Source organism: Callithrix jacchus, chromosome 15 (genome assembly GCF_049354715.1).
Source record: "Callithrix jacchus isolate 240 chromosome 15, calJac240_pri, whole genome shotgun sequence".
Classification (NCBI taxonomy): domain Eukaryota; kingdom Metazoa; phylum Chordata; class Mammalia; order Primates; family Cebidae; genus Callithrix; species Callithrix jacchus.
In genome coordinates this window covers 37,291,910-37,317,968 of record NC_133516.1, presented here as the reverse complement: position 1 = coordinate 37,317,968, position 26,059 = coordinate 37,291,910, and the positions used below count along the sequence as shown (strand labels likewise).

The 26,059-nt window shown below is 41.7% G+C and overlaps 1 protein-coding gene across 28 annotated transcripts in view; it reads right to left on the bottom strand.

The window, feature by feature from the left end:
• CACNA2D3 (calcium voltage-gated channel auxiliary subunit alpha2delta 3) overlaps positions 1 to 26,059 on the bottom strand; it is a 923,853-nt gene that overhangs the window by 232,346 nt on the left and 665,448 nt on the right. For 17 of the 28 annotated variants that reach the window (XR_008476741.2, XM_078351196.1, XM_078351195.1 and 14 more), the window contains 3 exons: positions 23,230 to 23,247; positions 4,425 to 4,496; positions 3,014 to 3,094 (listed from right to left, as the gene is read on the bottom strand). Coding sequence is in view for 27 of the 28 variants with exons in the window: in XM_078351196.1 (XP_078207322.1) it covers positions 3,014 to 3,094; positions 4,425 to 4,496; positions 23,230 to 23,247 (171 nt within the window). In the remaining variant the exon portion in view is untranslated. The remainder of the gene's footprint in view (positions 1 to 3,013; positions 3,095 to 4,424; positions 4,497 to 23,229; positions 23,248 to 26,059) is intronic. The other 11 variants (XM_078351197.1, XM_078351206.1, XM_078351205.1 and 8 more) reach the window with 1 other exon arrangement.

Here is a 26,059-nt window from a genome sequence, read left to right as displayed (position 1 = left end):
AATAGAGGCCAGACCTTGTCTTAAAAAGAAAAGAAGAAGAAAGAACTGGAAGCAGTACCTCCTCCATCAGAATGAACTCTTTGTGGGAAAGGAGCCACCTCACTTGACGTTGACTTCTCCAGTCCCTAGCACAAGGTGGGACACAAGGTAGGCATTCACAGTTTGTATGTTTAAGACATTTATCACCTTACTCAAATATTACCTAGCTCATCCCGAAAATCCCAACTAAAGTCAATATTAAAAATGAGCTGAGAAGGAGAAGCCAATTTGCTCCAGCAGACGCACAGCCAGTCCTTCTCAAGCCTGTACCTGAGAAAGTCTTCCTGATATTCAGAAACTGTCTAGTTAAAATCCTTTCCAGATAAGCATTCTGAGAAAATAACAGCAGAATGTTTTGTGTGTTGGTTGGTGGCATATAGGTATATCCTAATGTACAACTAAGAAGAGCAGCTCTGACCACATCTCAAAATGTAATACCTTCTGTGCATGAGCCTCTCAAATAATTAAAAAGTTATCATATGACAATGTCCAACATTAGTTTTTAGCCACAAATCAATACACTGATGAAATCACTCATTTTGTTTCATCCAAAATACAACCAGTCTTCCTGTCCATTCTAATGTGCAGTCCCATGGAGTAATGGAGAACAGATCGAACACAAGGCCTTCCAGCACTTGGGCTTGCCAAAGGAGCCCTGGACCCGAGGCGTGTTCTCCTGGAGGCCAGGAGCCGCATGGTCCAACAGCCTGGGGAAAGGAGGCACTTCCCTTCCAACTGGAGAGACTGGGCTAATGAAGTGAACCCAATTATAAAATGGCTCGTTATGTTAACAGAGGTCGTGGTGTCTGGAAATTATTGCTGGGGTGTCTGGAATTCTTAATAAAAATTACAGGAAGTCTGATTGCTTGTGGGAAAATCTATGAAGCTAAGGGAGAAAGAAAGAATTCTATCTTCTGGAAAAACCCCCAGAGCCAAGAGCTGACTCATCTTTACAAGGTGTTAATCAGGAGGGCAAGGTGTGACCTGAACTCTGTTCCCTGGAGCTCTTCTCTCCTGGATGAGAGAGGCCCATTTGGCCATGGCTGTCCCTGGCTGACATACACAGCTTTCATAAGGTTCAATATGGGAACCAGTGGGAAGGATGCCTTTGGTTAACATACTGCATCTCTGGTTTCCAACTTGACCCTTGGAAAAGCATAAAACACATGTGCCTACATTTCAAGCCCTGCTGGTTAATTTTCTATAGCTGAACTTCTTCCTCTATTCCCTTGATATGCTTTGTTTCCTTTATCTGTTACTAGCAGAATGATGTTGAGAAAGTTATTTCAAGCATCCTTAAGTAAAAATGAGGCCAAATGGTCCCCACTTCATGGGTTAGAAGTCAATAGGAATAATGCCTGTGAAGTACTTTAGACGACACTAGGCACACAGTAAGAAGTTCAATAAGTGTTTTAGTATATTTTAGTTATTACTATGATTTTATTTTAACTGTTACTATTATGATTGTCATTGCTCTTATTGTTCTTGGTATCATTGGGGTTACAGAGGTTAAAATCATGGCTCTCCTGCTTACAAGGTGTGAGATTTGGCAAGATATTTAAGCTTTCCATGCCTCAGTTTCTTTAACTATAAAATGGGGGTGACTATAATGTCTCCTTAGTAAGCGAGATAATGCCATAAAGAGCTTTGCACATTGGAGAAACTGACACAAAGGATCATTGTTACTGGTTCCCTGCACGTTCCTTCTTTCTTGATTTATTGAACATATATCAAGTAGTGCCCTGTACTTGGGTTTCTATATCTCCTCATGTGAAGTAAGAGGCTTAAGAACTGTTTGGAAATAGTCTCTACAGGTGGGATGCCTTTCCTAAAACTGCGAGCTAGCAGTTCTGGACACCTAGGTCTGGCGATTTCCACAAAAGTAAGGTCCACTATCTTTCGGGCCCTCAAAGTTTTCCCTCATCTCCGCCTTTAACGTTCAGTTTATTAGGAACTACAGTTTCCAACACTGATCATGTGGGTTTGGATCAATAAAATGTCCTATCATGCCTCTAGGAACTTAACCCCAATTATAAAAGCCCCAGTGGATAAAGCTGGTGGTCACCATTTGACAGATGGGGAACGAGGGATTTGAGGGACTTGTCCACACCCACCTCATCAATGATGGAGCAAGGAACCTGCAGAGCCGAGCTCTAAACACTGCCTGCCTCTACCTGATGTCCAGGAAAGCCCAGGGGCCCCTCACAGCTGTGGGAAATCAGGCCCTAGCACATCAGGGAGAGTGGTGCTAAGAAAGAAGCCCCTGGAAGTCAATAATCTCTGAATCCTGGCCTCCCTCCAGATGGGGACTCATTAATCTGAGTGGGCCAGAAATGGAGACCAGCTAGCCAGTCTGCTTGGTGCTGGGGAAGGAGGGGGTGGATGTGGTGTTCGTCCCTGTGCAGCCAGTGGAGCCCTTTGTCCAGTGAAGCAACCAGACCTGGTGGGGGCTGCTCTCTGATGCCTCTGGCATGCACATGCTCACGCCTACACTCAGAGCACAGAGCACTCTTGAGCAGTGCTGTGTACCTGGGTTGTGCTCAAGGGCATCCCCCTCCCACTTTTTGATGTGTTTTCCCAAAGAGTCCCCACTAGGAAATAGGAGAGTTTTCTGGATGGGGCGGGGGGGGGGAGCTAAGAACACTCTGGACTATCTTTTTAAAAGGCAAACCAGTCATGTCAGTATCCTGTGTGTATCAGAAAAATTCGATGATCACGTCAAAACTTACAATATCACATTGATTATTTAAACTGAGAGGAGGTAAATAAGGGAAACAGCAAGTCATTATAAATAATAATAAAATAAACCTTTTAAATAACTGTGCAGATGGTACAAAGACAAGCTAACAGGTTGTAATAGTGGTGAGCAAACACATCACTCCAAAGGGAAGCAGAGCTTGAAGCCTGAATTTTGTGATAATAAGGCTCTGGGTGTCTCTGTGGCTCTGACTTCAGTAATTAGGTCATGCATTACCTTGTATTTGGGGATGGTCTTCAGAAGTTCTTTCACTGGGACATCTGTGCCAACCACTCCCAGGAGAATGCCCTTCGATCTCTGTTGAAAGTAAACATTGGATTATAATAACAGTAAGTTAACTAGGCAAAAGAAATAGAATTTCATGAGAAGTCACGTATTGTGGATCACTGCCTGGTGCCTTCCCCAAATGATAGAGATTGAGGATGAACCCAGATCTCCAAGAACAGTCTCTTCTATCCCCCACCTTCCACCCAAAATGTTACTGGGTAAAGTAAGAGTTTCTCAGGCCAACCATTAACTACTACAGTCCCCAACGCACACTCATAGCAAGACACTATAATCACCTCCCTCTTCTCCCCTGAATATTAAACAGTGATTTGAAGAAACACAATAGTTTCTACAGCTAAGGGCTCTAAACATTCACCAGTTTCTCTTATGAAAGCTTTTTACAGAAAAGACAGCACGTTAACTGCTTTCTCAATTTACACTGCCATCTGGTGCCCAGGAGAGAGAGACTACGTAGCCAGAGAAAGATGTAATAACCCTGATACTTTTACCAACCGAGGACCAAGGTGGAGGAATAGGCCTCCAGAGCATCAATTTCCAAGGCAGGTGGCCACTGCGATTTGCTAAAACTTTCCAATGTCAGAAAGGCTTAAGGCTTGTGGTGGGTTGAAAAGTGTCTCCCCAAGTTCATGTCCACCCAGACCCTCAGAATGTAATGCCTCTTGGAAATAACATATTTCTAGATGTAATTGTTAAGGATCTTGAGATAAAATCACCCTGGTTTTTGGGTGGACCCTAAATCCCATGACTGGCTTCCTTATAAGAGGGAAGGACACAGAGAGACATATAAGCGGAACAGGCCAAGTGAAAACAGAGGCGGAGATTGGCGTCACACTGCCACAAGCCAAGGAAAGCCTGGGGCTCCGAGAAGCTGAAAGAGGCAAAGAGAAATTCTTCCCTAGAACCTTCGGAGGGAGCATGGCCCTGCCGACATCTTGATTTCAGACTTCCAGGCTCTAGAACTGTCAGAGGAGAAATTTCCATTTTTTTAAGATAGAAATTTGTGGCACTTCATTCCCAACAGCCCTGGGAAACTAATAAAAGGCTGGTAACTATAAATGGGAGTGGTCAGCGCACCATCATCAAGGATGGTCTCTGGGGCTTTTCCTCCTCTGGTCCTCTAATACCTAAACTTTGGAAAGGTGCCATAAATGCTAAAATGATGCCAGCTTGGGTTCCTCTCATCTGTTTTTGATTTGGTGATTCTAACAGCAAGATCAAACACTAAGGAAAAATGACATACATCCTATGCTTAAAAAACAAGTCACCAGAGCTGGAGTCAGAGGGGATCTGAGAAAACCACCTCCTAGCATCAAGCAGGAAGCGTAGCCACTGTACTCACGGTTTCGTTCTGCTTACTAAACACAGGCATGGCTACAGTGGTCATCAGGACGAGGCCCTGATCATCAGTCAGCTGGATGGGAGAGAAAAGCCAGTTACTGGAGAACAATCTGGAAACCACAGTTCAGGAGGCCACCCCCTTGACAACCATGTCCTTTCCAGAACAGGGGCTGTTGAGACAGACCAGTGCCTGCCCAAGCCTTTAGTGGAGGAGGGAGCACAAAGGGATTCCACCTGGATTTTCAGAGGACAGTCCCAGCTCCCTGCTAGGGAAATAAAATCAGCTGTCCTCAGTCACTCCAGATATCTGTTCTCTGCTTTCAGTCACTTTGGTTCAAATAGAACCTTGTTTGGATCTTCCTGACTCATTTTATTTTATTAGCACAGGTTTATTTTACTGTTTTACCTCACAGACATTTACGTTTCTTAAGAGTGCTTCTCTTTAATCTAAATATTGAGGATCAGAAAGCATGCACAGAAGGGGTCTGGTGAGTTGCCCCTGCTAAAAATGACAGAATCTGAAGCATTTATTTCCCCCAAGTTAACCGGTTGAGGCCCTTTTTCCTCTCTGGGTCTCTGAATGCCAGTTTCAGATGGAAAATAAATTAAAAAAAAAAAACAAAATTAAAACAGAAAAACTTTTATCATCTGACTTCTAAAATCATCAGGAAGAAGGTAATCATTTCTCTTATAAGAACGGCTCTTGGAATATAGCATGTGATCCACCTCTGTAAACCTCTGAATTGGGTTACAGGCACATGGAGACACATCATTGTACCTGCTTCTCACATAGTGTGGGGAGACAGGCAGGAGCCCCTTCTCTGACCCAAACAAATAGGGAAATTGGAACAAATAGGGTCTTGGAACATGGTAGGTAGGCTTTGGCCCAATACAAATCTGATTCAAAATCTCACCTTTGAATCTTTCCCAACTGCGCTAGTGAAGTCTCCACATACTCATATGAAATAATGCCCACTATTTCCCAGCAGTGTTGCCATGAAGATAAAATAGAAGAATGCCCAGCATGGTACCTGGCATATGGTAATGCTCAAAGGATGCCAGCTTCTTTTTTATGCCTTCAAGGTTACACAGCTAGTAAGTAGCAGAGCCCAAAATGAGATTAAGGCTGGAGGCACTGCTGATAGGCACCAAAATTGACCAGGCAAGTCCTTCTGGCTTCACAGCCTGTTCAAGTCCCAAGTAAAGGGATCTACGAACTAGAATCCACTACCTTCAATCTAGGGTTGTCCTCTGATGTCTGGACACTTCTCTTCCATAGCTTTAGTTCCATAGAATAATCAGGTATTGCTCCTTCAGTCTACTTGGGGTTATAAAGAGTTATAAGAGGCATTATAAAGAGTAGATCCTGAAACTAAGTGTTTGAAGCCCCCATTGACTGGCTGGTCTCTCGAGTAAAAGTCATTAAATTTAGTCTATCTTTTGCCTTGTTCTTCTAATAGATTATTAGAGCTGTGGGGTGTCACTACTTATAATGTGGTACATAGGACAGCAGCATCTGCAGCACCCAAGTCCTTATTAGTCTCAGGCCCCATTCCAGACCCTCTGAATATGAATAATTATTTTAAAGATTAGCATGTATATTAAAATGCAAGAAGCTTTGGAAGAAGGCAATCCTTTCCACTTCACTTCCATCAATAATCATGAGAGCTCAGGAGAAGCTGGCAGGTATTTGGAAAAAAACTCCCAACAGGAATGGAGGGGCCAGGTTTTTATTAGTTTTTCATGAATATCAAGATAGCCCTATAGTCTTCCACATCAAGTAAAATGAGGCAAGAATCTCCTGGTCTATCTAGGACTGGGAACGCACAGTGACATGGTTAATTTTATGTGTCAATTTGGCTAGGCCATCATGCTTAGTTATCTGAGCAACTACCAGTCCAGATGTTGCTGGAAAGGTGTTTTTTAGTTACGACTAACAGTATAATCAGTAGACTCTGAGTAAAGCAGATTATCCTCCATAATGTGGGTGGGTCTCATCCAATCCATTGAAGGGCTTAAGAGAAAAGACAGGTCCCCCTCCCTCAAAAGAAGGAATTCTGCCTGTAGACTGCTTTCAAACACAAGCCTGCAACATCAACTCTTGCTAGACTTTCCAGCCTGCCCTATAGATTTCAGACTTGCCAGCCCCACAACTGTGTAACCCAATTCCTTAAAGTAAATTCCTCCCCACCCTATCTGTATAGCCTATCTCTACCTCTACAGGCAGTCTCTAGAGAATCACACCAATAATATACATGGTAATCATGATTATTTTAGACATCTTAATTTGGGTGTAAGAATATGTAAACAAATTTAATTCATCAATATAATAACCAAAAAATATTAACTATGAGATGATGCTGACAGCCAGTGTTGCCAAGAGCCAAGTCAGCCAGGATATACAGTATATAACAGTTTTTTGGAAACATGGTTCTAACATCTTGCTTAAAATACTCAAAGCACGCTACTGCGACCACTGGAAAGCTACAAGGCCATTTTCAAAGGCAGAACCAGCCCATGGTAAACAGTTCTCTTACATTTGAAAGTCTTCCCATATTGTTACTCCTTGATTAATCGTTAATGCTATAAAGAAAACTGATTTGAGCTGATCCATAACCTGGACAACTTCCACTTTGCAACTCAAATCAAATTTCAAGCAATGCCAACATGTATCATGGATGAATTCAAAACATACCATTGACAATAATGAGAAATGAAGCCTTTTTCCTGCAACCAGTAAAAATCAGTTATAAATCACTAGTAATTGTGCTGGCACAAACACAAGATCATGAGAAACTAACTTTAAAATATTAAGCCAGAATATAGTATCAACTTCACTCAGGAGCTAATTCCAAATGTAATTACTGCATCATTACTTTAAAAAAGAAACCCATAATATTGCATTTGTACTGAAACCATTCATTTGTAACCAGCCCCAGGTAAACAAAGGAAATGCAGTGAGTTCAGTCTGGCAACTGTTCACATGTGGGCCTATGATCTCACGTACCTCTCCTAGGGGCAGTTCTGGCCCAAATTTGAACTGGCTTGGCCAGAACACTAACCCGTAGGCTTTCCCGTGTATACCAGTTCATCATTATGGCAACAAGAGCTGGCAGGAACACAGAAATACCATTTGCACAAAATTAAGACTCTCTTCTGTACCCACCAGCCCCATCATTCCCAGTCCTCACAGGTCTGGACTCCGTGAATCTTAACTACTTCATGGAGAAGGCACATCAATTTGCAAGTTCATTTGCACTGCAAGCACTTTATGGCTGAAAGACATTCTGTACTCTTGCCATAGGAAATAGCAGTCAGTGGCAAGTTTTGTTTTGTTTTTCCAGACCACCAAGCAGAATAACTTCTATGGCCAGAAACCCTCTGTCCCCCAACACGCTAGGGATCCCTGCTTTTCTGTGGCCCCCCAACCTGTAGCTGCTACTGAGGCAAGAGTGCTGCTTATGATTCATACATGTGGCCTCCAAGAAAAACGCAGACGTAGAGTCAACATTCATTTTCCAAGGGGTAGGAGCAGGAGATGAGGGTCATCATGGTCCATCTGGGCAAAATCCCATTAACTTAAGTCCAAGTGGGAATCTTAAAATGAACTGCTGTGCAATTACACTTGCCCAGGCTTTGAGCAGGCCTCTGAAATCTGTGGTTGTGGTGCTCTGTTGTATAATAAGTGTATATTATTGCATATCCTTCATTTCCCATGCTACATAATGGGGACCATTCTGGTATCAAAGGAAATGATGAATAATAATACTGAACATCTGGTTTATAAAACACCAAGTTGCTCAACAGATTGACTGCTTCCTGTCAGCTTCCCAAGTTAATCATGCATGTCAGCTCATATGAATATGCATTGGAACTCATGTGCAAGGTCCATGCAGCCATGCCAGGCCTACTTCTTAATGCTTTATTAGTTTCCCACCAATGGCACCAGTTGGCAACATGGCCAGCCCTAGGGTGTGACCCCAGAGAGCATAACAGCACGAGACTTGTGGTCCATCCATTTTGCTGCTGACCTAGTCAACTACTCATTGATTTCCTTAATAAACACTCCTTGAGCATCAGCTATGTGCCATGTGCTGGGAAGACAACTAGGAATAAGGCACGGGTCTTATCCCCAAGGAGCCTCAAGTTCACTAGGGGAGAAAGAAAACCTAACGTGGCAGAGGAGGAGACATGGCCAAGGATGGCATGCTGGCTTTCATTTGGTGAGCTGGCTCTCTTCTCCAGGTCTGGCATGAACTATAGTGAAAATGCCTGGTGTTTATCAGTATCTGTCAGGTCTATATGACAGATTCAGAATGCTTCCTGAAAGCCAGTCTAGCAAAAGCAGGAGAAGTAGTCTGCCACAGAGTAAGCTCTTTCCATTACTTTATACTTGAGGATACTGGTAAATGGAACAATGCAGGGGTAGACATCTTTTAAATTGTCTGGCACCTTTCTTTTCATTCTTCTGCAGGTATCACCCCCTTCCTTTAGGAAAGTCCTCTTCACCCCCTCCAACCACAAGGTTTCTTAGCAGTCAAGCTCTCCCATCCTGAGGGTGGGGATGGACATCCAACCCAGGCTGTGCTAACCAGAGCACTTCATGCACACAAGTATGCATGCACATACCTGCCTGGGCTGCACAGGTTGGTTTATTAATTAGGCACATGGTTCATGCTAGGCTAACTGAGATTTTTTTTCTTTTTCCAACCTGGAGCAAGTGGGAAAGACTCCCTACTCTCCTTTGGGGATGGCTATAAGAATGTAAGTTTGACAGCCGTGTCCCCTTGCCACAGAGAAACGATGAGACTGAAAAAAATAAAATAAACCCACAAAGAGGAGAGAAGAGTGTGTGTGTGTGTGTGTGTGTGCGCGCACACACACACGCGCATATGATGGAGAAGAGGGAGAGAAAGATGGAGGGAGGAAATAAAAGAGGCAAAGACTGGGAGGCTACCAATCCCTGGAGGCCTTCCTTCCCAAGATCAATTCCATCATTGCACTTTTCCATTATTGGGTTGCTTGAGCCAGTGTTTTCTCTTTTAGTTCCAATGAGCATGAAATGGATTTGTGACTCTTAGAAGTGTCAATTTGGGCCATAAATGACCTAGGCAGCTCTAGATACCCTCTGAGGTGGTCCCAAGTGCCATGTACAATTCACACAAAGGAGAAATTTCTGAGGTCAGAAGGGCCAAAGGGAAAAGGGTACCAGCACTCCCAAGATGGATGGTTGCGTGTCTTTCCCACGAGGGAAAAAATTTAGGCACCTGCAAACACTAGATGGTAATGATCACTCTTGATGATGGTATAAATGACTATTGTCATTAGGATTTTATGTAAAGCCTTCACGATGAGTAGAAGTTTGGCCGCTTCCCCAGTGGCTCCCTGTGGTGGGGAGCAATTGTGGCTATTTGCTTGCTTCCTGGGCAGCCTCCGCCTTTAAAGGACATTTGTTTGGGTTGCCTTATTCAGAGGAAGTCTGCCAGGGCTGGTGGCAGAAACCTCTATTTCTCCTGCAGCTGGAAGCTCCTGGGGGTGAATGCCAAGGCAGAGAAAGGAGGCAAGCTGGATCTGGAAGGCATCTGAGCAAGCCAAGGGCAGCACTCTTGGCAGCCCATTTGAGGGATGCCAGGTGGTTTTCAGCAGAGCCTCATGCCAGATCTGCTCAGCCCTGGAGGCTTGGGCTCAAAGGGAAGGTTATGCACAAATGGTGAACTCGGCTCAGATAGAGGACTGGCTCCAAGTCAAGAACAAAATCTAATCCACTAACTCTCATCAATTATCATATTTCTTCTATATTTTGCTCCTCTTACGTTTGTGTTTTGCTTTATGATTAACATTGATCAACATATTCACTATGTTAATAAATAATGTAAGTGTATAATACACAAATATTTTATATGTGTGTATATAACTTGTGAGTACACAGCTGTGTTTGTTTTCTTTCAACACCAACCTGCACTCTATGAAAAGACACTGCCACCATCTAGTGGCAGTTAGGGTAAATTGCAGGCACAAGGTCCTGGACGACGACAAGCCGTTTCCAGAGTATGGGCCTTAACAATAAAAACGTATTTAGGGGCCAGACTCGGTGACTCAAGCCTGCAATCCCAGCATTTTGGGAGGCCAAGGTGGGCAGATCACCTGAGGTTGCGAGTTTGAGACCAGCTTGGCCAACATGGTGAAACCCCGTCTTTAGTAAAACTACAAAAATTAGCTGGGCATGGTGGGGCACTCCTGTAATCCCAGCTACTCAGGAAGCTGAGGCAGGAGAATTGCTTGATCCCAGGAGGTGGAGGTTACAGTGAGCCGAAATCATGCCATTGTGCTACAGCCTGGATAACAGAGTGAGATTCCATTTAAATATATATATATATTTTTTAAATGCCAGTCGATGTCATTTAGTTACCTACCCAACTGAAGCAAAAACAGGCTTATCAACAATTAGGTCTGACAATAACATTTTCCTTCAAAGGAAAGGAGTAGTTTGAAAAGGTGGAAAAACACAGCTGTATACATCTGCAAATCAGAAGAGACATTTTGAAGAGAGAACCATTGGTTCTTTAAGATACGCAGATCTGAGAATGTGACAGGGAAGTACAGCAAAGGATAGGTTCTTTCACACCCACTTTCTCAAATACAGCTTGAACAAAAGAGACGCAAACTCCTTGGCACCTTCTCTCCCCATGACCTTAAGTTTACCAGTGACTTGGGAATTCTTAAGGGCCATGCTCTGGGTAGCACATAATAGGGTTAATGGGGTGAGAGTGGAAAGAGACATCACCCATATCCTGCAGTGTGCCCACTCCATGGCAAGGAGAGAGGAAGACAACAGAAAGCCATCAGAACAACTCTCTGTACAATTAGTTCGCATGAGGGCAAACAGCAGGGAAAAGGAAATCTGGAAAAGGGGATGTAAGCAGACTATGTGGCAGTTTAGATACCTTTCCCAGACAAAAGCTCTGCACCCTCCCTCCTCCACCGACCACAGAAGTCTTCTGTGCCTAACTTTTCAATGGCCACCTACCTGCACCGTCCCCAAATATCCCACCCTCTTCCATCATCACAATATCACTTATCCTCAATAATAGGCAGACATGCCAGGGAAAGAAACTAGTAAGACTGTGCTGGGCATGTGCAGGAGGATGTCTACTCTGGAGACACACCCCGGGTGGAGATACAGACACCCTGGAGGAAGAATGCAGGTGAAAATCCACTGAAACGTGGGGCAAGGAAATCCTATTGCATCAACACTGACTACTTGACTAACGTTAACATCATCTGACTCTGGCTGTGGATTTTACTCTCATATTCCTTAGATTTCCACTACTGTTAGTGATAATCTTGAAACCTGCTGATTGTGAGCAGTTTTAATTGAGAGACTTTACAATAACAATAAGAAACAAGAACAGGAAAGAAGTAAACCTTTTAAGTTTAAACATGTCCTCTTGCTTTTCACTTGACTGTCTTGGTAAAGTGTGGTCACTAAATCCTTGAGAATGCTATATAAAAGATATTTTGCTTTCAGCCAAAACATTTTCTCTTTTCTTACTGAATCATCATTACTCGCATTTGAGAGCTGGAGATTCCGTCCGTATTCTTCTATGAGATTTTGCTGTATTTTAACTTGTTAAAATACAAACGTAAACAGATTTCCCTCTTTGAAATTTAACTGCATCTTGTATGAGCTAAATTGTTGAATTTGTTTGTTCTCTTTCTTTTCTTAACAACTTGAAGACAACTTTGTGACTATAATGCTGGACAATCTTGGAACATATACATGAGAATCTAAAAACAGTCCTCTTCTAATAAAATTATTATTCAGGAACATTTTTATGTACTGTCCTTTTTTCCCAGTGATTCTAGGATATGTCATTCATCAGGGAATATGTTTTATGATTAAACATATAGAGAGTGGGAGGATACTGCCTTTGACCAGGAACACATAAAGACATGGTCAAGAGAACATCACTGATTAACACATCTGAAAGCTGTCTTGGAAACTGCTTTGTTTATTTGGGTGTAACCTGCTTATTTCAAGAATGCCCAGGACTAAGGACAATGAAAATTATCACAAGGCACTGGATTTTGGTCAATATTTATGATGAGTCATGACACATAATTGACCGCCCCCCATGGTGGCCAAATATTCCATTTTTAAACAAACGTGGTTTAGACACCTCCAAATAGATGCCTGAAAACACAGGCAACTGTCAGAGCTTCAGGGCCCTGGGACAAAACCTTCTCCTTGTTTAAAGACCCCCTGAAATGCTGCTTCCTCCATAAAACCTTCCCTAACTAAGTGGAAATGAGAACCAGATGTTCCTAAACTTCACTACAAAGATAATCATATTCATTCTACAACCAAAGATATCATCTAGGACCAAAATTTGTGCAAACTATTAACGGAGCAGAGTCACTGAATACTGTGGATGGAAGAAACGCTGGGAACTGTGTAGAGCCTGTGATTTCCAAGGGCAGAAGCTGGGAATGATTCCTGTTTTCATTCATACCATTTAGCACAGAGCCTGGTACACGAGACGTGCTCGGCAAATGGTCCTTAAATGAATTTATTCCAACAGTATCCTTTAATTTATTTCATAAATGAGGCCCAGGGAGGAGAGGAGGCACAGAAAATTAGTACCAGAAATCAGGCAAGACTCTGGGGCTAGTGCTCCCTCTTTCACGTTGTACAGCCTCTCCTTGCTCATGGCTCCATCACTGAGTATCTTCATGCACTGTGCCTGTATCAGTTGGTTGGAGTGAGACTGTAAGGAAGTGCTGAGAAGCTGGCGCACAATATCCCGCTGATGTCACAGTGATAAAGGAAAAGGACTTTTTAAAAAGCAACAGCTTTGTTGAACACTGCAATGTGCTTAGCAGCACGCAGAAGACAAAAAGTAAGAGCTACAGAAGCCAACAGACCTGCATTAACATGCTGGAGAAGGTTCCTCAAACGTGCTGAGTCATTTTGATTGATCTGTCCTTCCATCCTCCCTTCCAGCTACCCATCCACATGCCTACCTTTCCATATCCATTGCCAAATATCATTTGGCACTTGTTACCAATCATTGCTGTGAATGTTTTGCATCTACATAGCCTTAAATTCAACCCTGACAATGACCTTGCAAGGTGCCTATGCATATGCATATTTTACAGATGGAGGAGTTAAAAAGGCAAAGTACGGGAGGCCGAGGTGGGTGGATCACGAGGTCAAGGGATCGAGACCATCCTGGTCAACAAGGTGAAACCCCGTCTCTACTAAAAATATTTTAAAAAATGAGCTGGGCATGGTGGCACGTGCCTGTAATTCCAGCTACTCAGGAGGCTGAGGCGGGAGAATTGCCTGAACCCAGGAGGCGGAGGTTGCGGTGAGCCGAGATCGCGCCATTGCACTCCAGCCTGGGTAACAAGAGCGAAACTCCGCCTCAAAAAAAAAAGGCAAAGTACTTGCTCCAGGTACAGAAGGCAGCAGAACAGAGATCTGGGTCTTGGTCTACTTGATGCCAGAGCCTGTGTAGTAACCACTCCACCCTCAGTCTCCTGTTTTAGGGCACAAAGACAAATGCCACATTTGGCCTTCAGGAGTTTAAAATGTAGTGAAAGAGGTTGTAACCAAGCAGATCATCCTTCAAATAGGAAAAGTCCTTAGAGGTCTTGGAAGCATTAAGCGGAATTATAGACATAAAGTGCCTAGCGTAGTGCCTGGGACATCTGACTAATGTGATTAATCTCATAAAGACCATTCCAGGATGGGCCAGAGAAATTCACATGCCTTTTTGAAATCCAGATTTGAATTTCATCTGTCTCCTGAACTGCATAATCAAAATAGGAAGACATGTCTTTTTCATCCCATGATAGAATATCTTGGTCTTATCAGTTAAATAATATGAAAGAAGTTGGTGGGGGTGGGGGGCAGCTAATTATAATTAATTATGATTATAAATATTAAAGGAGATTAGGAAGAATGCACATTGGAAAGGAAGTTGTCTGGGGAAGGGAGTCTGGGAAGAAGGGACTGATGCTTCAGAAGTACCCAGCCTGTAAATCATCTAATGTGTTCCAGGCCTGGGCAAATATGGATGGGTCCCATCCAAGCACACAGGGCTCATGATTCAGCAAGTGGTTCAATTTCGTGAGTCATTTCTGGAAAAAGAAAATCCATACCATGGCATTAGTCTTTGCTTGACATTTTTCTACCTCATGAAACTTGGTTGGGTTTTCCAAAATCCTTCTAGTTAATTTGAAGGGATAAACATCTAACTTTTTGTTTTTGAACTTCTTGGTAGCACTGATGTACAGGATTGCACAACTGCTCCAGTTTACCCCGGAGGGTCATTTCAGTTGAATCCTTTGGCATGAGACATCTGGCAGCGCATCAGAGCCATTCCTTCAGTTCTCATGGAAGTAGGCTACACTTGGGTTCGTAATGGATATATATCCATTTATTGGGGATATGACCAGTACATAACATGACTGGAAAAAGCATCAGGCAGCTGCACATGACCAGACGGTTAAATATGTGACTCAATTTACTAAGATAAACTGAAAGGCAGTTGCTTCATTAAACTAATTAATTTTCCAGTTTTAATGTGCACAAACAATACAGGTAGGAATTTTATCATAAAATTAGATTTGTCTTGTATCAAAAAAATGTTGCCAAAAAGGTAAAGAAAAGCTACATGTATGCACGTATGGTATGTGTGCTTTCTCTTTTTTTTTTTTTTTTTTTTTTTTTTTTTGAGACGGAGTTTCGCTCTTGTTACCCAGGCTGGAGTGCAATGGCGCAATCTCGGCTCACCGCAACCTCCGCCCCCTGGGTTCAGGCAATTCTCCTGCCTCAGCCTCCTGAGTAGCTGAGATTACAGGCACACGCCACCGTGCCCAGCTAACTTTTTGTAATTTTTAGTAGAGACGGGGTTTCACCATGTTGACCAGGATGGTCTCGATCTGTTGACCTCGTGATCCACCCGCCTCGGCCTCCCAAAGTGCTGGGATTACAGGCTTGAGCCACCGCGCCCGGCCGTGTGCTTTCTCTTGAGTAACTCATCATGTTAACATAGGATATCTTCCACACAGGAAATCCCTTTCTAGGAGAACCAATAAAGTCAGATTAAAGTCACTGATGATGATTTGACGTTGATTTAATATCGATTTGATTTCTTATATTTTACATAGATTTTTTTTCTCAAATTAGTCACTAAATTAAATCGAATCTAATTTTCCCCAGTATTAAAATGGTGTTCTTGTGTTATCTTTCTCTAATGCCATCAGAAAATAAAATAGGTTTATATCCTGGGTTGTTTAATTCTTTATTTCATCAAGATACTGGCAGCTGTCCTTTAGTTCTTCAGCTGGCCTCTTCCAAGGCCTTAGCCATAAAGTGTAGATTCATACATTGTTCATTTCAGGAAACGTCCAGTGTGTCAAGTGATGGATACAGGTGTTCTAAATCTACCAAGAAATACAGAAGAGACCCCCAAAATGAAAATCCAACTATTTGAGCTCCAGATCATCTTTGTGTCAATAAAAATGACCTACAGAATTGCATCTAGAAGCAAGAAAACAGAACATTGAGTGTCCTGTGATAACCCCTTCAAGACCACCCAGGCTAAATATTGGGATGCTGACATGAATACCATGGTATCCCCATTCAAAGGGCTTTATGAAATAACTTTCCTCGATCCTCTGCCTTCCCTTTGTATATAGAAGGAAGAAGTTTGTATGTCTCTGGGGATGTAAGAACAACTGAGATGAAAACAACTTTTAAAATTGCATTGTTTTTATTCAGATGTTTCCATAACATTCAAAAGAAAAGGCAGTTTAATTGCAGCAATGTTGTTAGTAGAGTTTATATTGTTTTAGCACCTTAAAAGAGTCACATTTTATAACTGTGCTTGATTTAAATAAATAAAAAACATTCACATATTTAAATAAATGAGGATTTCTAAGACACTAAAAATTAAGTCTAAAACTAGAAAGCACTGAGATGTTAAGAACTGTAAAAATCAATTTTTGGTTTTCAACTTAATAAACACCAAGTTCTTTTTGCCTATTTTTAAAAGAAACCATTTCTGCTTTTCCCTTATCAAATGTGTCTGCATTAAACAAGGTGTAAGGCTGCTGCATTATTAGTAATATTACTGTCCCTGCCATGGCCAATGCTACCCCTCATGGAACATTTGGTGTGGATGGGCCCCGAGCACGTGCTGCTCCTGTACCCTCAGGAAAATCCTGTAAGGATTCTGTATGCGCACACAGAATTTAAAATATGCAAAAATGTATGAAGAAAACAAAATAAATATTTGTTCTCCTACCACTAGGAAATAGCCACTATTAAATATGTCTATGCATTTCTTTCCAATACAGTTTTGTACATCTATTTGTGTACACACACACACACACATACACCACAGGAGCATAATGTGTATAAAATGTTACCCTCTGATTTTAAAATAATGTATTTTCTTACATCATTAAAGCTCCTTTGAATCATCGTTTTGTTTATGGCTTCTTAATATTCTGTCTTTTGGAAGTTCAGTGATTTTTTCAACCACTTTCTCATTTCAGGTATTTTGGCTCTTCTCTTCCTCATTATAAATAAAATTGCAAGTCACTGACCAATTTAGGCTAGATTCTGCAAAAGGGGGTTGAGTCAAAGCCTGAAAGTATGAAAGTTATTGATATGTAATGGTATTGTTTTCTTGAAGGCTTTTATCAATTTTCATGTATAACAGTATAAAAGCTAAAAAAAACTTTTTTAAAAGTTCACATTAATACAGAATCTTTTGATTTTACTTTTTTTTTCTGAATAATCAGGAAAAATAGTATATAAAGCATAAAAATAGTACATAAACACTTCAAATGTTCAAATAAATATGAAAATGGAGTAAACCCTGATTTTCCCCATTACACACCAGTAGACACACACTATGGGGTTGTTTGATATTAACAGATTATTTCTTTTCAATAAGAAATGCAAATAGCAGGCCGGGCATGGTGGCTCACACCTGTAATCCCAGCACTTTGGGAGGCCAAGACAGGTGGATTACCTGAGATCAAAAGTTCAAGACCAGTCTGACCAACATGGTGAAACTCTGTCTGTACTAAAAATACAAGAATTAGCTGGGCGGGGTGGTGGGCACCTGTAATACCAATTACTTCGGAGGCTGAGGCAAGGGAATGACTTGAATCCATGAGGCAGAGGTTGCAGTAAGTGGAGATCATGCCATTGCACTCTAGCCTGGGCAACAATAGGGAAACTCCATCTCAGGAAAAAAGAAAAAAAAAAAAAAAGAAATGCAAATAGCATCCTGCTTCCAAAAAGAGCTCCGTGGTACCCCAGGAACCCACACCGGGCTTTAGCTAGAGTGCGTGCTGCCCTGCTGGCTATGCTGCCATTAGGAAGCCATGCACTTTGAATCTGAGGGTCTTGCATTTATTTATTTATGGTCTCAAGTGCAAAGCTGGACAGAAAAGGGTTCAGCCAAGACTCACATGGGTACACTTGCAAAGTTCATCTCCTTCCTCAGCAGCAGAGCAGCCTTTCTGGGCTGCCACAGACACACTCATACAAAACTATGGCAGAGAACAAAGTACTTGGTTATACAACCATTGTTAGGGTTGGGCAACACGCCATCACTCAGATTTCTGCACAGCCACTCACACTGGGTATGGAAAAAGCTGAAGTGCCTAGACTTGGTCTGGTTTCTAGCTCCACGGATTTATGCACAAAATAGATCCAGTAATTTGAGCTGTAGTCCATGGTGCTGCTATCATTTTTCAGACTGTGAGTATATCAATCTTAACAGTCCCAGCTTGGGAATGCATATAAAAAGTACCTTATATGTTACTATAAAATAGTAAATGATAAGGAGAAAAATAGTGTTTTCAAAACATGGCATAATAGTTTACATGCAAAGCAAAGTACAGGTAAAAGCAAATGAGCCATAAACCAGAACCAAATGTAAATAGTTATCATTTCTCAGTTTTTCACTTCATTTGCATCAATTTGGCTGGTTAGATAACTGTAATGAAACACTAAAATCACTAGACCTGCAGTTCTACAAAAACAGAAGCTTTGCAAACTTTCAGTTTTCTATTTTCAAAGACAGTTAATTCAACTGTTCAAAGTATAGAAGTTAAATGAGGCAAAGAATGATAAATGATGCCTCACAATTGCTGAAATCTGATTACCCTGAGATAAGAGCTAGGCCAAATTCTATTTGTACAAATTTGTACCTAAGGAATGAGAGACAGAGACAGAGAGAAAGAGAGAGAGAGTGATAGAGAGAGAGGAAGAAGAGAGAGAGAGAAAGAGAAAGAAAGAAAGAAAGAAAGAAAGACCTCTAGATAAATGAATACTTCTATTTATTCCTCCAAAATATAACATAAACAAGGAAACAAAAAAAAATGCAAATAGATTCAGGATGCCATTTGCACTCAGGGGGAGAAATTAATAAAACAGTTCCATCCTGAAAGAAAGACCAAAAATCGACCTCCATTTAAGAAGCTAATTTATGCACTCCTGAGTCCTCATATAAGTTAAGCAGCACAGAATATCACAGCAGGCATAGAACAACAGATCTTGAACCCTGCTGTGTTTGTTCAAGGAGGCAAGTTAAGCTATTCCTAACAGGAAACAAAACATGCGGTCGGTCGGGCTATTAAACAGAGATCGTTTTGCCATACCGTGCGGCCCTGAATGCATCAACTGCTGTTCCAAACAGGATTAGAGATGTGGTCTGCTTTAACTATGGTTTTGTAAAAATGCTTATGCGTACTCAGAATTCTCAGGCTGATATTAACTAACATGGTGTCAGGAAAGAAAGAGCACCTAGGAAACCTTTAAGAAATAGGCAAATTCCAAAGTTGTGTGAACACAGCAGAAAATGAAGGGAAATGGTACCAGTGTCTGGATACCTTAATCCACGTAAACAGCCATGTTTGGAATTGCCAGAGGAGTATTTTTGATTTTAAACACTTAAGGCCCACTCTCTGTTGATTAAACCTATACTGATTAAATTCGTCCTGCATTGAATAACTGATGTTTAGCTCCTATAGACAGAACCTACATGAAAAAAAAATGCAGCTAGAAAAAAATGGACTATTTTGTTCAATAGTATGACTATTGAACATATATTTGTAAATGGCTTTGGATAATTCTGCTATGTTATTATCATAAAATTGGATCTCTCAGACATCTTTGTAGAAGTAAAGAAGAATTTTAAAAAGGCAGAGCTTTCTTACACATGGACCTCTCTGCATTGTTGAATTCAGGGACAATCAATTCCCTGGAGAAACTGCTCCAATTTCCACCCAGAAGAATGAATTTGTAATGCCTTGAAAGCGTTGTGTCTGTATTGCTACATATTTTTTAGCCGAAACTTCAGGACACTGCCTCCACATTTGGTAAAAATATTTCATATTTATTAGGTTCATCACCAGTTAGTGCCACTCCAATTTCATATCAAGGATTAAAATTTATAGAGTCTAGGAATTATCTTGGAGATGCTTAAGAATATAGAAAAAATACGTAATTTTTTTCAAACTGTTTTTCGAAGAAATTGTCATAAAGAACTAGAAGAGAAGTTTTGGAAGACCCTCAAAATATTAGAAGCACAAAAACCATAACTTACAGACAACAATCATTAATGGCCGCTACATGTAAAAGGGACACCCAAATGGGACATTTTTAGATGCAGTTCAGCCAAGAGATTAAAATAAATATGTTTACAGAGACATAACTATTTAAAATATTTATAGAGAAAATAGTTGCAGATGATACAAAGGCAGATTCCAACAAAAACACAGCACAAATGCAGACACCATATGGTCCAATGTATGCGCTCATGACCTCATGTGAAAAGCAGGCCAAAGCTGAAGCGGCTGGGGGTGCCTCTCTTTCACCCCTGGAATAACAAACTCAGGGGTTTGGAAAGAGCTCATTAGAATCACAGCCACAGATGGGTGAAATCTATGGGTAATGTCAAAGGCATTAGGAAGAAACCTCTCAAAACAATTCTTTCTACAAGTCTTTGCTTTGTTGGGGTTTCAAGAGCAATCTCCATTTCCTTCTGACTACATATAGAAGGTGCAGTCAGTTCAAGCACCTAGTTTCTAATGAAATGGGGGGAGCGCCACATACCTGCTGGGCTCTTTTCTCCTCTCCCAATTATTCATTAGGCTTGAGTCAGAATCACAAAACACTGTGCAGAGGAACCAGACCACCCCTCACACATGACTGCTCTCTTGATGTGCATTGAAGCACCAGGGATCAAGTCAAACCAAGTGGTAATGAGAACTCTACATTTTGAGGGTCTAGCATATGCCAGGCTATGTGCGAGGAACAGGTAAGAGAAATAACTCTCGAAACAAAAGTGGGAAGTTAGTTTATCATTCTCCTTAAATAAATAAAAACAGTTAGGCTTAGAGATGTTAAGTAACTTATGCATGGTATCAAATGCATGAAGGCTAAAATGGAACCACCACATTCCTTTGCTGGCCAGGCAGCAAGACAGCAAATCTAAGGAAAGCTGACACTTTCAAGAATCTCAGCCTTCTAACAAAGGTCTCTGCAAGTGTCACTGAGGTAATACTGGGGAATGGGTGGGAAAGACAGTTGGGGGCGGGGATGCTGATACCTTACCAGGTGGAGACTTGCAGCCTTTGGGAGGATGCCTGCAATCTGTAGTGCACCTCTCCCCCAACTCTTCTCACCCTCCAGCCTGGACACCTGAGGTTTATGTTCAAACTCCTTCTTCGAAGAGCTGAATTTCCCAGAAACTACCCACAAAGCATTCTGAAACTATGTCGCATAGATCTCTTAATATTTTGTAAGGTAAGTGCCTTTCTCCATTTTAATAGAAAAAAAGACAATTTCTAGCCATGAGGAGCAGAAGGCAAAGCTATTCCTTTTCACATAGGGCTACAGAACAAGTCCCTTGGTATGTCTGACATAACTCAGGAAAAAAATTAGGAAGCCAGCTAAGGCACCTTTCTTGACTTTGGACTTTATATGACCACAATAATATGCTCCACTTCACCGGGCATGTGATGTGAGTCAATACATGATGATATAAGAAGCCAGTGCAATGAAGGAAGTGCTACGGAACAATTACACACCCAGCAACATTTGTTCTTACTATATTCTGTGTTGCTCTGCTTTGAACTTCGTTTAAAAATTCTATGGCTGGCTGGGTGCAGTGGGTCATACCTGTAATCCCAATACTTTAGGAGGCGAAGGTGGGTAGATTCAACTGAGGTCAGGAGTTCAAGATCGGCCCGGCCAACCTGGCAAAACCCCATCTCTATTAAAAATACAAAAATAAGCCGGGTATGGTGGTGCATGTCTGTAATCCCAGCTACTCAGGAGGCTAGGGCAGGAGAATTGCTTGAACCCAGGAGGTGGAGGCTGCAGTGACCTGAGATCACGCCCTTGCCCTCCAGCCTGGGTGACACAGCGAGACTCCATCTCAAAAAATAAAATAAAATTCTGTAACTTATGGCACCTTCAATTCATGAGGCATCTTCTATAACAGGAATACTTTGTATATGGATCAGTGGAAATTTGGTGAATAAATGCCAATAAACTGAGGCTGGTCCATTTTTAGGCACGGAATTTGTGAAGTCTCTCTATCAAAAAAATTCAAATGTAGGCAATTAGGAAAGCATATCCTATCAAAGACATTGAGCCTTCCAAACAATCTGGAATTCTGACCATTTATTTACCCTGGAAGCTGTTGTAAGTCTTGAATACTTTAACTTTTAATGAAGTGTTCAGTCCTTTTGTGACAGCATTGAAGTGTAATCAAACATTACCACAAGCCAAGTCACACACTAGCATGTCTTGCCTTGTTTAAATATCTCAAATATATGTGAGTAATTGTGTAATGATTTCTAGGCCTCTGGTTGTCCATATGGTCTGAACAGACTGTCTTTAGTAGAGCAGTTGTGCTCTCTCTCAATGAGAAGGAACCAAATCATCTTTGCTCTAAACTGGAGAGCAAAGGAGACGCTGTTTAAATTTCAGAGTGGCGCCCTACCTGAACTCTTGAAACAAAACATTTGGCCCCCAGAGATTGCTGTGTCTTCCAGAAGTTTTGCTTATGTTTGTGAAATACACAAGAACAATGCGGCAGGCACTGAGTGACAAATTTTCTGCCATAAATGTCCTTAGAATACGATGATGTGTTATGAGGGTGACACAGCAAAGCCATCACTGCAACCACATGGAGTCTTTCTGGACAGAGAACACTCTAGATGGTGGAACTAGATCATCTCAGACAATGAGGACCAGTGAAAGGGTCTGGCCATTGGCAAGAAATCTGCTCTAATGGTCTCTGGGATGATGAGGCCAACAAAAGAGCTGCTGATTTTTACAATCAATAAAATCCAAGAAGAGTTTTTGGAGATTTGGCTAGGAGCCCCAAGTTTGAACTTGGTCACCACACCTTATGAATTATTCACATTATTTGTCTCCCTAAAAATTATTTCAGAGAAGGCCTGGAATGCTATGTTGGAAGGAATGGGCCAAACTTATTCTTGACCTATTTATTTGATAATTCTTAGCGAAACAGTTAGGCATGGATTCACCTATCACTGGCCACCACAGGGTCCTTCAGAGGGACTAACTCAGCAAAGGAGCAGTGGGCTGGCCTCTCTGTTCCTGCCCAACTTCAGGTTTCTGAAGCCGTGGGAGGAAAACCATTTCACTGGTCATGAACAGTGCCAAATGTACAATACCATGGAGGCATGCACGACTCGTGAGTTCTGGGGTGACTGAAATGCGACAGAAAAGAATTTACCTTTTGTGCCTGAGGGAGCTGAAGGGGAAAACAAAACAAAACAAAAAAAAAAAAAAAAGAAAAAAGTCATTATATAAGAAGATTAATGGGAAAACTTCATTTTGTTTCCATTTGCCAGTTAAGAAACAAAAATGGCGAGAAGAGTGAAATAGAGGTAAAGCAAGTTATTTTTCAAAACAAAGTTACAGTGCTGATTATTTGACCTGCTTTCTGAATCTGCGGTATCAACAGATAATCTATGAGCTTTCAGCATGTGTTTTGGGAATCACCACATCCAAAGCAGTAGGTAATCTCCTATAAAGCTGGAACTGAGGCTCTTCTGTCCAGTGATCTGAAGGGCACAGTCCTATGACCCAGTTCGTTCTTCCTTTGACCAGCCATTTTCAACTGGAGGAGGGCCATCTGAAGACATTTAGGGTTGTCACATCCGGCGGGTGAAAGGGAAGGGAGCCAGAGCTGTTGGCCTCTAGAGGGCAGAGGCCAAGGGATACTGTAGAACATCCTACAATGCACAGGACAGGACCCCCCACCCCCGCTCACAAAAAGAAATTTCCCAGCCCATATATCCACAGCACCAACTGTGTGGTTTCTCTATACAGAGAAACCCTGCTGTATATAAAGGTAAGACCATTAGAACAATGCTCCGTTTTTTTAAAGTCAATGTTTCTTGCTTTGTAGCACATTAACTGTTCCCTTTGTTGGTGGTTAAGGAAGTATGCACAAGGATTTCTGCATTTAAAGTAAAGCTGATGTTCTAAGAACAAGGAAAAAGCAGTCAGGCAATCCATAAAATAAGACCATAACAGCTTTCCCAGTGGCACAGGCAAAGAACTGAAATTCATAAGCATGTGGAAAAAGATGAACATTTATGAGACATATTTGTCTATATCTCTGTGTTGCGAGTATTGGGCTGTGGTTTAATTCCACAGTATTATGACTGCCATTATAGCATGCAGTGTTTTTGAAAAGCATTTTTCTAATCTGGAATGGAATTAACATTATCCATGTATTAAATACCCAATCTAAGAATTACATCATTACCAAGATTTACTTCCCATCATAGGGACTAACATTTATCGAGTGTGAACTTGTCACCTGGCACTGTGTTAAGTCCTTGCATTATCCCCTTAAATCACAGCAACCCAAGGCTAGGTGTCCCTATTTTACAGATGAAAACTAAAATGAAACTTAACGGTTAAGTAATTATACAATGTCTCATAGATAAAGACTCAGAGTAGTGTGCTGCCTGGCTTTAGAACATACAAATTCAACTCAATTCACACATAAATGAAGACTGCAAACACTTGGGAATTGTGACAGCAGACTTGCTCTCTGTCTCTCTAGAGCTCAAGACGTCAGAAGTGCTGGAAGATGCAAAGCAACTAAATCAGACATCTTAAGGTCTCCACTTGAATCATCGTTTCCATTCTTTTTACTCTGGTAAATTCTTTCTCTTCTGATGCACGAAGACCAGGTTCTCTTAAACCTGTCCTAAGCCCCTACCCCGTGGATGGAGCCCACAAAGAGTAGAACAAATAAGATGTCGTGGATCTCAGAGACGTCTCCAAAATGGTATTGAGAATGTCTACGAAAAGCGGATTCCAACTTCTCCAACACTCCATTTCCAACACTCTTCTCTTAAACAGATCTCCCAATTTAAGAAGACAGAAATACAAGCATGTTTTCCTGATTCCTTCCTCCTAGTTATGGCAGAAATATTCAGAAAGGAAGCTCATGAGCTCCTCCAGTGCTTTTCAAGAGTTCAGGAAAAAAATGGACCACGAGGTGAGAAACTGAGCCTAAAATGAGGAATCACTTTTAAAAAAGTTGCTCAAATATTAAATATCTTTTCACACAAGAGGAAAGAAACCTTGGATACATGAACACTGTGGAATGAAAAATGTATATTTTCTTAGGAAAGCATTTATGCTGAATCACAGCTATGTCCCATGAATGCACGGGGCCATGAGTATGACAAACGTTTGATGGACTGCAAAATAAATACCAAAGTGAAGCCCTGCACTAGACTTTGCAGGTCTCTTTGACAGGAAAGCTGCCCTTTCTGTCTTTCTGTCTGTCTGTCTGTCTGTCTGCCTGTCTCTCTCTCTCTCTCTCTCTCTCAGTTTTATCTTTGTTGAGCAGGAAACAACTCTTTTTGACTCATCCACTTAAGCACATGGGAAAGAAATCCTGGGAAGGAAAATGACAGACCAGGCCTTTGTGGTGATGTCCTCAGTTTAAGACTGCCCTCAATCTCCCCGCAAAACATATATTTCCCTCAAGAAATAACCTGGAAGAACAAAGGGCAACTTTCCTATTGGAGCTTTTAAATAGTGTAAATTACAGCTTGTGATGCCCTCACCAGGATGGACCTCTCTGAAGTAGTCTCAGGGTAGAAGAGTACACATTTAGATCAGATCCTCTGTGGCCACATATGCTGCTGCTGCTAGGACCTGGCTCCCCAGTACATCATCAACCAGCATTCATGAATTGTGTGCAGGGCTCTGCCCTAGGGGCCAGACCAGCCAGTTACCTGGTCCACTTTGGCCTCTGGCTCAAGTCTTGAGGCACATGCCTTCCAGTCTCCAGCCAGTGTGCTTCTCTGTAAAGTGGAATGATTGGGAGAGGGCTGGGGAATGGCCAGATCTTGGATAGCTGCTAGATTTTGCCCCAAGAACCAGCTCTGACTCATTAGCAATGGCTGGATGAAGGGCCATATTGAGAAGGATTCTGAAGTCACACCTGAGTTTCACTGGAAAGAATTTTATAACCAACCAGGTGTGGTGGCTCACACCTGTAATCCCAGTACCCTGGGAAGCCAAGGTGGGCA